Source organism: Neodiprion lecontei, chromosome 6, assembly GCF_021901455.1.
Source record: "Neodiprion lecontei isolate iyNeoLeco1 chromosome 6, iyNeoLeco1.1, whole genome shotgun sequence".
NCBI classification, from domain to species: Eukaryota; Metazoa; Arthropoda; class Insecta; order Hymenoptera; family Diprionidae; genus Neodiprion; species Neodiprion lecontei.
The window spans coordinates 15,968,495-15,981,020 of NC_060265.1; the positions used below are offsets into that span (position 1 = coordinate 15,968,495).

Consider the following 12,526-nt stretch of genomic DNA (forward strand, 5'->3'; position numbering starts at 1 on the left):
TGAGAGTCTGTTTGTGCGTGGAATTAGATATTTTCCTTTTTTTACAGTTCACGTTTTGCTTTTCTTCCATAGCAGAAGCCTCCGAGGTAGAATTATAATTTGCTAATGATGACACATAAGATACAAGGTTACAAATGATTTCTAAAAACATATCGGATATCAGTAAAAATCTTGCAGGGAAAAGCCATTGATTTTGTTCGGAGTTGGTGATATAAATATTGATAGCAACAAAATTTTTTAAACAGTTACGACTTCAAGAAAACTAATTTGAAAATTTGTGAAAGGAAATGTCCATATACTTAGAAAAATGTTTCTTTTTTTTCTCTACTTTTAGAACGTAATACCCTCCGTTCAACGTGGTTTTTCTAAGAGACAACTTACATCGAGAATATCCTGATGCAGATTCAGAATCGCTAGCAGAACTTATGGCCGGTACTTGCATTAAATTTTCAACAAGAGTTGCATCTACAGTTATTTTTTTGAGAGCGAACGTTTTAGTTAATTTTTTACACTTTGCTTCTTGATTTAAATCAGAGTCACTTGTGTAAGCATATTCTTGAGTTTGCACAGCGTTTAGACGTAACATAGCTACGTCATATGTTTCTGGTAAATAGAAATAGCAATTAATAGCTTATCAAAATATTTATCATAGTTAAATTTAGTCTGCCAAAGAAACAAATGAAACAAATCTAACAAACACAGAAAAGAAGTCAAAATTAAAAATGAAAGATTGCTCGAATTTAGTTTTGAAAAAATTTCACATCAGAACTCACTTGCTTGGCCACGCATCAGTACTTCGTAAAGCGGCCAGTCAGGATCCGGATCCTTTAAATCTCTTATCAAAGAGTTTAAAAGCTTATTTTCAGCTTTGGTGTATGGTGGAGGCATAAACTTTGCAACACACTCTTTCTTCTCAGAATTGTAATCGACCCAACTCAGCGGCACACAGTCAATATCGACGCCTTTTCCTTTGGGTAAAAACTGTACGAATTGGAATGGATACATGTCCATAGTTTTGTCTATAAGTAATAAAATATACTTATTTCGCAGAGAAACGAATGGTTAAAGTAGTAAGTAGAAATGATGAGATGTTTTTTTTTCCAATCTCTTCATTCATTACTACGATATTATTATCAATTACCTAGTAAGTGAACGTTTGATTATTTGCTTCAGTTGAAAGGTAAATCTTGAGAAGGTTAAAGTTAGTAACGTTATCGTAATGACGAAACATTGGGGAAAAAATCACTATTTTCTTAATTTTACAATGATTTTTCAGGAACTAAGCTTTCGAAATATATGAGTGTTTTGTTTCATTACGGTTTACTGAATTTCAAACAGTTCCAACATGGCGAAATAATGGTGCTTCCTCAGCATAAATTGTTACGATAACATTATTAACTTCAATATAATAAATGACGACTACTACGAGATTGACGCGACAATTAAGAATTATTACCTTTTTCAACAGCCTCTAGTGGTTCTGTAAACGTTTTCTAGAATTTTCACGACTGACAATGAGCAGAGTCTGGATGGCACGTGTGAAGACAAACTATATTCTCTCTCAACCGAATACGTGTCAACTGGTGTAAAGTTCAATGCTAATTTCAATTCACTATCTACGCCGCGATTTGTGAATGAGTAATATTTTTATTTGGGTTTTTCGAAGTTATTTAGAATATTTTAATTTCTTGTTTTAACTGAAAAATTAATCGCAACTCCGAACTTGATTATTAATCAATATTATCACCTTCGTTAATGGTGTGTTGTCCCTCTGTGAACGATTCTTCAATAGGTATTTTGTTAGGTTTGTTCACTTCATTACTTCATAAAACTGACACCGATACGTCATGCGGCGGTCACCCTGTCAGCCCTCTCTCTCGCTCCAATGGATGTTGGGTAGTGATGCCTAACCTAACCTACTCCTAATGTTTGCATGTTTCGCGCCATGATCTACAACGACACGTGTCTTATATTGAGCATAGAATACGCGAGTCCACGAGACACGTGTCGTATCACACCACTTACTGAAAGATTAGCAATTTCTATTTCTATTTTAAGTCTACGATATTATAAATCAATGTCATTTACATAAACATTGAAAGTTGCCCGTCAAATGAAATAAAAAATTATTGCGTTTACAAGAGATCACGGAATATATAAATGGCATAACATTTTAGTGGAAGTCAAGATTTCTATTCACATATCAATTTTTTTCACAGAGAAATTCTAAAATAAACAAAGTTTAAGTTTTGCAAGGAAATCAATACCTTACTCGGTAGATAAATTAGAAATTACATGTGCCATAAATCATTGAAAAATTTAAACTTTGCTAGTGTGTAAGAGGGGCATAATAAATTTCCTCACATGCCTGCCCAGCAACGGTTGCCTTGGTAATCCTAGTAGTACCATCTTATGTTTAATGCGATGAATATCATAGCTCAGTTTTGTCGATGATGGCTTGTGAGTGAGCTCCCACATTTTCAAATGTATAGGGTCACAAGGATATGTGTAAACGGATTGCTTGGTTTTCCAAAGGAATCCCTCAATTGTAACACTATTCATGTCGTCAATTGGACAATGCATTTCAGTAATTTTAAGTATTTTATCAATTTTCAGAAGCAACATATTATTAGGAACATCTGTGGATAGCGTGAAGCCTTTGAATTTTAATTTCTGAATAGAGAATACATTGTGCAAGGTAGCATCGCTCCACCACTTTAGAATTTCCAACGCAGGTGGTAACATAACTTTTTTAACCAGCCTTTGCTGCTCATGTGATCGTCGACAAACCTGAGCCAGAGGTCGATTAGGAGTACTAATGCATTTTTTTATCACTCTGCCCAATGTATTTTCAAAGGGAACTGCAGATGTCATTGACAAATGACACTTCATGTTTTTAACATCTTCAGCTACGTGAATTAGATTAGATTAGACATCTTCTGTGGCATTAGGCTGCCTGTCCTAGCGCGGCCTTGGCAGCACTCCTGGTGCTGGATCCGAAGGAGCACTTCCCTGAGCTGACATGAAAGTGGTGTTTCCGCCTTTTGAAGACTCACTGACAAGCCTTCGTATCTGCGTTCTACTAATCCTTGATGCCTGAGCCTTGTCAAACTCTTCTACCCTATTCTTTCGTATTGAAATTCATGTGGCACACCACCTGTAGCATACTTTGCAACTATTTTAAAGACATCCACGTTAGGTCTTTTGTTTTTTGCTATGTACTGTTTTGTCACTTTTGTAACAATGGCAGCCCTTTGTGATGCCTCCTTTAGGTTTCTAGTAGCTGATATTGAGCCACACATGGTGAAATTAGCGTCCGATGTTATTAGATAATGACCACCGCTTTGACAGCTAGAATTAATCTTCTTCAAGACATCCAGAATAGGTATGTTTAGTTCATCAGCCATGGCATGGATGTCATCTCTGCTAAACACTGCTCCAGCTAAAGGAGTCATTAAATATTGAAGCACCGGCATGGCCATTGCGAAGTTTGTCAGTCCGTTGAAAGTAGATATTGCCAATAGGCCAGCCTGCTTTATAGAAATTACCATATGCTTATCAGAGGTGGTTTTGTTGTACACAGATCCCTCTTGCTTATAGGTGGCTACAAAGACTGTGTGCTTTGCTGAACCGTACGTAAAGATGAATTTCCATGTCTTGTCGGCACTACCCTTCTTTACCTTACGAGACTCAGGGCCAACTTCAAAGAGGATTTTTGCGCAGAATTCAACAGCCTTAGAACTGACACCTGCATTCAGATCTTGATCATAATCATGGCAATGCACCTTGAACTCTGCTTGTAGATCAGAATAAACGAATTGCTCAGATGCATGCTCCTTTATAAAGTCTTCTGGGGTTACCCCTAAGATATCATAATTTTTTTCGATAACATTAGACATTAGGGTCTCTGGTTTAGACCCCAATGCATGGTACTCTGTAGACATAGTTTGTCTGTGTATATGTGACTTCGAATCTTCTAATTGCTAGCTCGAAAATATGCTTCAACTCGGCCTTTCCGACCTGCACTGTATTGATTAAGCTGGATAATAATTCTTGCCAGTTGTCTTCACTAGTCTCCACTCTAAAACGACAATCTAGGGTAGTTCTCGAAGTTATGGCTCCTTCACATACAATACCTGTGTCAGAATACCTGAACTTTGGGTTGCAGAAGTATGTCCCACGACTGCAGATTCTCAAGCTTGTGTTGAACACAACTGTACTGCTTTTCTTAAACGAGAATATTATTGTGTTCTGCCGTCCAAATATTTCTAACTTGTAGTTGTAATACATCTATGTCGCTGCGTGCTGCTGCTTCACTAAACGTGCATTCATGACTTGAGATTCCCTTCCATAATATTGTTTCTGTACCATGAAAAATGATCTCAGATATTTATTAGCATGTTCGTTATACTTTAAAGCAAGCTCTGGTGAAGATAATAACCTATAAGCCACGTACAGCAGTAAGAAGTGTCGGTATAATCTCGACCCAAAACATCTTTCAATACGATAGGGCCACAATACAATAGAAAAAATCGTTGTTCAGTCCCTTTCCATTTTGCAACATATTTAATGGATCTTGATTTGCGTTGGAAATCACATTGAACGAACGATTGCAAATATTTCATTCGCTCAGATAAAGCCAATCTATACCTACGACTTAATCTTACTTTCAGATTTCCATACAGCCTATAATCTGCAATTAACTTTTTTCCTGTACCCAGCGCAAATAGATGCAAAGAATCCAGTAAGAAATGTATTGTTACAAAGGGTGAAACCACCCGTTTTGCCCCCTCTTTGATGATCTAGTAGTCAGCATAGATAAAAGACGTTTATAAACCTCTTATGTCTTTCAAAAGAATAAGGTTTTTGCGTCAACCAACATTATTGCAAAAACAGTTTTGTTTCGGACTTTAAACGAGAAACACATATCTTGCATTAGAGCATCTTCACAACATTTTATTCACGCTCTTGATTTCTTTTGACTTGATAATTAAACTCGCGGATCCATATTTATTTTCCGTAACGTCAAAGTACGTTACATTGGTGCCAAAAGCGGGATCTTGAGTTTCTTTTCAATCAAGTCGATTCAGTGCGTAAAATAAACTATGAGCAACAGTCGTTTGACGCGCTCACGTCGAAGGGAAAGTGGCGGAGAAGAACCTTTCGTTATGGAGAATCCGCGGGTCCCTGAAACGATTCCATCACCTTCAGTGGACCCTCATCCAATTCCTTCGACAATCTCTCAAATTGATCTGCTGAAGATCATGTCTCAACAGCAAGAGGCTGCTGAGCGCCAACAACAGCAAGTTCTTCAGCTGCTTCTTGATCAACAAGAGCAGCGAAAAAGAGAACAAGAACAACGAGAAAGAGAACTTGCCTCTCAGTTGGAGCAGCAAAGAAGAGAACAAGAACAACGAAAAAGGGAAATTGCCTCTCAGCTGGAGCAGCGCAGGCTTGATAGAGAAGCACAAGAACGATCCGAAACCAGTCTGCACGAACTGTTCCGGACGACTGTGGCAGCTCTTCAGGCTGTTCATCAGGTGAATGGCTCAGGAAAACCGGCTGTCACCACACGAGGTTCCAGAGTCGTTACTCCGCTTCCCTCTCCTGTTCCCTCTCCTGGTCCCGTTCCCGCTGTCCGACAGGTCCAACATCCAGGACAGTTCCAGGATGTACGAGACTCAAGGTCTGTGCCTCTTATTAGGGGAATAGATGAATCCCCAATTGGTAGAGTAACAGTTAATAATGAGGTTGGCTTTTCCGAGCCTTTGCCTCACGTTCAACCTCGTTATTCCCATTTAAGCCAATTAAATAATACAAGATTTCCTGGGGTTGCTTCTCAAATTAACGAGAAACCTTTTTATCCTTTGAAACCGCCAATTTTTGCTGGAAAGATTCCATGGGCAGATTATGAACGCCAGTTTAATACGATTGCAAAACATAACCAGTGGGACTCCGCCATGAGGGCCCACAGTCTTGCCTCTTGTCTTCGAACGCCGGCTTTGAATGTTTTAACGGCATTGTCTGAGGAAGAAATATCCGACTATGAAAAACTCAGCTCCGCACTTGAGTTAAGATACGGAAATGACCACTTGACAAAACTGTACACCGCTCAATTCCAGACTAGAAGACAAGGACGAGACGAAGAACTCGCGTCTCTTAGTCAAGATATTGAACGGCTTTCTCGTATAGCTTTGCCAGATCACGAGCCGTCTCATAATTTATTAGCGACACAAGCTTTCTTAAATGCAATCAATGATCCAGGAATTAAAATGGCCGTTGGGACATCGGGTCTCACTTCTCTGCGGGAGGCAACGGCCAAAGCCCTCGAGGTGGAGGCAATGAGGAAACAATATTTTGGGTTGAACCGGTTTCGTCGGATTGAGGTGTCCAAAAGCACCTCAGAAAGACAAGGTTTTGAACACTCGGAGGAGTCAAAGCCTCAAAATTACAGAAATAAAAATAATAACAAGTATTATAATCGTGTAAGTTGTGGTTCTCTTCAGAATCAGAGTAACAAACACGAAATTTGAGGCGCAGTTACGACAGATCAAAATGTAGTAACGTGTTTATTTTGTCATAAAATAGGACATGATGCTAATCATTGCTTTTTACTTAAAAAGAATAGTAGAGAAATGATACAAAACTCGCATTCAGATTCCTATAATTGGCGAAGAAGAGATAAATAGGTTGGGGAAGAAAAGCCTCAATCCTCAAACTAACTCTTCTTCTGAGGCTGGTTTGAGGAACCAGTTTCAGACGTTTTTAGATAAAATTATCATTGGAGTTAACCTCTTTGTTTGAATTATTTTGGTTATGCGTGACAGGCATTCCCAACCCATTTTATTGCCTGTTAGGGAAATGAAGCTCGTCGAAGGTTAGATAATTTTCGCGACTTCAAATCTCATTTATTGATAAAAAATTTCGATTTTCTCATTCGCTCGTCTGAGCTCAGAGTAGATTTGATTGTTTATTTGCGAGTTTCCCCAGAAACTTCTTTTGCTCGAGTTAGTTCCCGTTCTTGTGAGGAATAATCGAGTATTTCTTTAGAGCTACTCAGAACTATTCATGAGGTTCATGAAGATTGGCTAGTAAAACAAACCTTTTCTTCTTTATCGGCTCCGGTTTAGTTATTAATGCAGAAGCTACGGCCGATCAAGTTTTTCAAGATTTTTGTACTTCCTTAACATGAGGATAATATATAGTTAACTTATACTTGCTTTATTAAGGGATACGCTTAATTAAGTAAAAGACATAAAAAATGATAAAATAGTGTTACAAAGGGTGAAATCACCCGTTTTGCCCCCTCTTTAATGATCTAGTAGTCAGCATAGATAAAAGACGTTTATAAACCTCTTATGTCTTTCAAAAGAATAAGGTTGCTGCGTCAACCAACATTATTGCAAAAACAGTCTTGTTTTAGACTTTAAACGAGAAACACATATCTTGCATTAAAGCATTTTTCACAACATTTTATTCACGCTCTTGATTTCTTTTGACTTGATAATTAAATTCGCGGATCCATATTTATTTTCCGTAACGTCAAAGTACGTTACATTGGTGTCAGAAGCGGGATCTTGAGTTTCTTTTCAATTAAGTCAATTCAGTGCGTGAAATAAACTATGAGCAATAGTCGTATGACACGCTCACGTCGAAGGAAAGTGGCGGAGAGGAATCTTCTCTCATGGAAAATCCGAGGGTTCCAGAAGAAGATTCATCACCTTCAGTGGGCCCTCTTTCAACTCCTTCGGCGGTCTCTCAACTTGATCTGCTGAAGATCTTGTCACAACAACAAGAAGCGGCAAAACAACAAGAAGCTGCTGCTCGACAACAGCAACAACTAATCCAGCTGCTTCAAGAGCAACAGGAACAACGGAGGCGAGAAGGGGAGGCTCGAGAGCGTTCAGAAACTAATCTTCAGGACCTTCTTCGGACGGCTGTGGCAGCCCTTCAATCCGTTCATCAAATGAGTGGCACTGGAGGACCGGCTGTTACACCACAAGGGGGCCGTTCAAGTATTACGTAAGCAGATTTATTGCAATTATTTACCCCCCCATCCCCCTTGTCAGCAAAAGTAAGCAAAGCTCTTACCCCCTCCCCCCATGCTTACGTAAACATTTGTCAATTAATGTATTGTTTTTTTAATTTTATAATGTTATAATTATAATTTGAAAAATAAGAAAATAGATTTAGGATAGAGATTATATTTTACTGAAACGGTATTCAACATAGAGTAAAGGACAAAAATATTATATCTTACTAACATAACAAACTTATTTTAAATTTTTGGTACATATATTAAATTCAAATTAACAGTCTTCAGTCCATGAAACCCGAATCCATGATTCTAAGTTTTCGATGACATTGGATTGCTTCGATTGCTGCTCAGTGTTGTGAGTCTGCTCGCTTTCATCCGATTTTGGAATGTCTACGTCATTCTCATCGAGCCATTCAACATCATGGTGCTCTAAATTTTGAATAATGCACATCAGTTCATTAGCACGACGAGCAGCGACTCTTACAGGTCTAACTTTCCTATCAGTGTGCGTGTTTACTTTCTTATGGATCTTTTCGATGTGACGATTTAGTGACTTGACGGAAGCATGATAAAGACCACACGTTTTGCATGTTCGACTTGATAGCCTCAATTGTACCGTCGGACAAAAATAATCGTATGGCATTTGCAGGAAATCTTTGAGTGAAGCACTTAAGCGTAGAGCTAAATTGACTGGAAGATTAAGAAATTGCCCTCCTTCATCTAAAACCAAGTCATCAACTGTTTGTTTTACTTTTACAGGTGGTGGAAGAAACCTGTTGTCTAGTAATCTAAATAGTCCACTTCTTGGACGACAGCATTCTGTATTTCTACATTTTACAATTTGGAGCAAGTATTGGCTTTCACGCACATGTTCTGAATACCATTTAATGTCTGGAAAATCAGGAAGATCTTGTTCACCTGCCCCAACATATTTTGCATTAACATTATAGCCATCAATTTCCATTGAACTCCATACTTCAGCTAATACTTTTCCTGCAAATTCGAAATTAGATCTTTCTAAATGTTCATCAATTGTAACGCCACGTTCATCCAAATGAGACCCAAAATGGTCATGAGGCAATATTAAACCAGCCAGTTCCCGACTAAGAGGAGCCATTCTGCGCTCTACTCTGTTATACGCACTTCTTCCGGGAGCATTGGTAGCTAAAAACAATGCATCGAGATCATGTCGCTTAAAGTGTTGTATAGCAAACCCTATGACTTTTTGATAACGCGGATTTTGATCTGGCCCTCCATCAACCGTCATGATTACCACTGGTTTTACTAGTCCATGGTCAGTTTTAGCTAATGGTCGAAACTCTTCAAGTTCGAGAAGCGTCTCGAAATCCTGAGCATGAGTATTAGCAGTAGATGAACTATGCTTTCCACTTCGAATAGCGATGGATGTTGGTCCAGAATATCCAACGGCTTGCGGTTGTCCTAGCATATTGGAAGTGATTTTGATACCAGCATAAACAGATGGTATTAATTTATGACGCTCAGCGATTACCCAATCGTGATCAGGCAATTTGATTCTATATTCCATGTGCATTAGAAGAGGTGCTTGCTTATTTGCCGCAGTTACGCCAATAGAGACTCGAGCTTTATCATCTTGAGATATGAAAAATACTTGATCTGGTCCTAGTATGGATGCTATGTTCTCTAAGTAATGGATTGATGTTTCAGCGAACTTGCTATCTAAGTGGCTCTTGTGGTGATCAGTTTGAGCCCGAATGAGCTTAACAGGGACTGTCGATACATGTCTTCGTCCCTCTGCAGAATTAGATTTTCTGGGAATCAAACGAAGATATGTCCCACTGCGACTAATGTCAAATCCCATTTTACGTAATTCTTGTGTGAGTTCATCAAAAGTTTTTACGCTGCGAATTGATTCCGTTCGTCTTCTATCATCTGCTGCACTCCCAAATAAAGCTATATCCGCGATTGTTTTCAATAGTGAAGGTTGATTGCTTTCAAGATTAGGACGTCCCACTGAATCCCTCAGAGATAGTCTTTTTTTCATTTCTGGATTTTCATGACAAATATCTTCTAACTTTCTTTTCATACCATCCCTGTGTTTCTTCTGGGCAACTGCGTTTTGAACCTTCCTGTTTAAAGACTGTTTTGCTGTTTTTATTTCCTCGCGCAACTTAATGATCTGTTTATCAACTTCAGCACGGATTGACATAGTATCTCTGGCAGAATACAAAGCATTCAAATTTTTTTCGAGTAGAGCAATCTTATTTTTCATAGCTTCCTGAGAAGGTTTTGGTCTCTGTTTATCTGTATTTTTATTAATTTCGCATTGCTGTTGTGATTCATTACCGGTTTTTATTTTATCTTCTTCCCGTTTTTTAATATTTGAAGCTGGCTGTGTAATTTGTGTTTTTTCTGCAGGTTTACAGGTTGCCTAAAAATAAAAACTTTCTATGGGTTCTGCTAAAGATTCTCTTATTAAGCTACATAAATACAAAGTATGGCAATAAATATGGTAAATACAAAACCCTATGGCTTTAAATCTAATATCTTTAAACGAGCAAATCGTTCCGGTCACAAAATACAGGGTGTTATAGTCTATTCAAGTAGGTATTTAAAAGAATATAAACAATCTTGATATGTCTTTTTATTGAAATATGCAATTATAAAATCAGATATCTGTAAAGGTGCGTACAGACATCGCGAGGCTTGCGCCGCGAATGGTTCGTCTCGCATACATCAACCTGAGGCATGCTACGGCACATGTATACGTGCGAACCATTCGCGGCGCACGCCTCACGATGTTTGTACGCACCTTTATGTACTTACAGAAAAGCAATTTTTTAATATTGGTTGAGTTTTTAAATGAATCACAACAGATTTTACACAGTTTACAATTTTAAACCACATATTTCAATAAAAAGACATATAAAATTGTTTACATTCTGTTAAATACCTATTTGAATAGAGTATAGTTTTCTGTAGGTATATATATATATATATATATATATGTATAAAACTGACATCCTGTATTTTGTGACCAATTGACGGAATCAATTATAAGAAATAAATCTATATAATGAATATTACCTCTATACTTTAAGATAGGCCATCATATTTTCTAATTAGCAAAGAGAAACTTTTTGGCGATTTCTAATATTTCTAGTAGGTACTCATAGGTACCTAAAATGATTTCGTCACTCACCTTAGAAAAAAAATGTAGTAAATTGGATTTATTCTTAGTCGCTGCTTGCAATTCTTCTTCGATTCTCTTAGATACAATAATATCTAGTTCCTTGTCGGATTTTGCTTGTAATTTATAATTTCGCCACACTTCGTTAACTAACTTTTGTACATTTTGTACTTTCGTACTTGTATGAGATTTTTTAAAACTTTCAAACAATTTTTGGTATAACTTGGATTTGTCTATTTGAAATGACATCTTATTTAAACATTAAACTTTGGATAATAGAATGAATGGTAACACAAATGTTAACTTGCTTTACTATGCTTACAATACGTCTACTCGCTATAGCAGCCAAACGAAACAATACACTGATAGAGGAAATTTAGACAAGTGAACAGCGCGCGGTAATTCCCTTACTCGGTTCTAAAGCGAGTAGGGGAATTACCGCGCACTGTTCACTAAATGTATGTATTACTTGCGGGAATCCCCGAAAATGCTTTTCGTTTTCAAGCAAAGACAATGTGTGGGTTGCCATTCGTGTAAAAAAGAAAATAACTACCGATGACGTAATCATAATCTAGACTCCCCTACCCCCCATGTCATCCAAAATAAGCAAAGCAAAGACCCCCCCACCCCCCCATAGTGCTTACGTAATAATTGAACGGCCCCAAGGTTCTAGAGTCGCTACTCCTGTTCCCTCTCCTGTTCCCTCGCCCTCGTTCCTGTTCCCGTTGTTCAAGAGATCCGACATCCAGGACGAATCCAGGATGTTCGAGACTCAAGGTCTGTGCCTTTTATTAGGGGAGTGGTTGAATCCCCAGTTTGTAGAAACAGAGTAAATGATGAGGTTGATTTTTCCGAGCCTCTGTCTCAGGTTCAATCTCAATACTCTCATTTGAGTCAATTGAATAATTCGAGACTTCCTGGGGTTACTTCTCAGATTTATGAGAAACCCTTTTGTCCTTTGAAACCGCCAATTTTTGATGGAAAGATTCCATGGGCAGAGTATGAACGTCAATTTAACACTATTGCAAAGCATAATCAGTGGGACTCTGCCATGAGGGCCCACAGCCTTGCCGCTTGTCTTCGGACGCCGGCTCTGAATGTTTTAACGGCATTGTCTGAAGAAGAAATTTCCGATTACGAAAAACTTAGCTCCGCGCTTGAATTGAGATACGGAAATGATCATCTGACAAAATTGTACACAGCTCAATTACAGACTAAAAGACAAGGACGAGACGAAGACCTCGCGTCACTTAGCCAGGATATAGAACGGCTTTCACGTGTAGCATTGCCAGATCACGAGCCGTCTCGTAATTTATTCG

General features: G+C 38.3%; 1 protein-coding gene across 1 annotated transcript; it reads left to right on the forward strand.

The window, feature by feature from the left end:
• Positions 1-5,105: 5,105 nt before the first annotated feature.
• On the forward strand, positions 5,106-8,026 carry LOC124295161 (putative uncharacterized protein DDB_G0291608). Its single transcript, XM_046744050.1, has 2 exons — positions 5,106-5,750; positions 7,634-8,026. Exons 1-2 carry the CDS (start codon positions 5,106-5,108, stop codon positions 8,024-8,026), a joined length of 1,038 nt encoding a protein of 345 aa, XP_046600006.1.
• Positions 8,027-12,526: the final 4,500 nt, after the last annotated feature.

What these genes read in the sequence shown, in the direction of transcription:
- LOC124295161 (XM_046744050.1), top strand. Translation starts at nt 5,106, where the DNA reads ATGAGCAACAGTCGTTTGACGCGCTCACGTCGAAGGGAAAGTGGCGGA. An exon ending in GAGTAACAGTTAATAATGAG is followed by an intron (nt 5,751 to 7,633) that starts GTTGGCTTTTCC and finishes TATGAGCAATAG; the next exon opens with TCGTATGACACGCTCACGTC.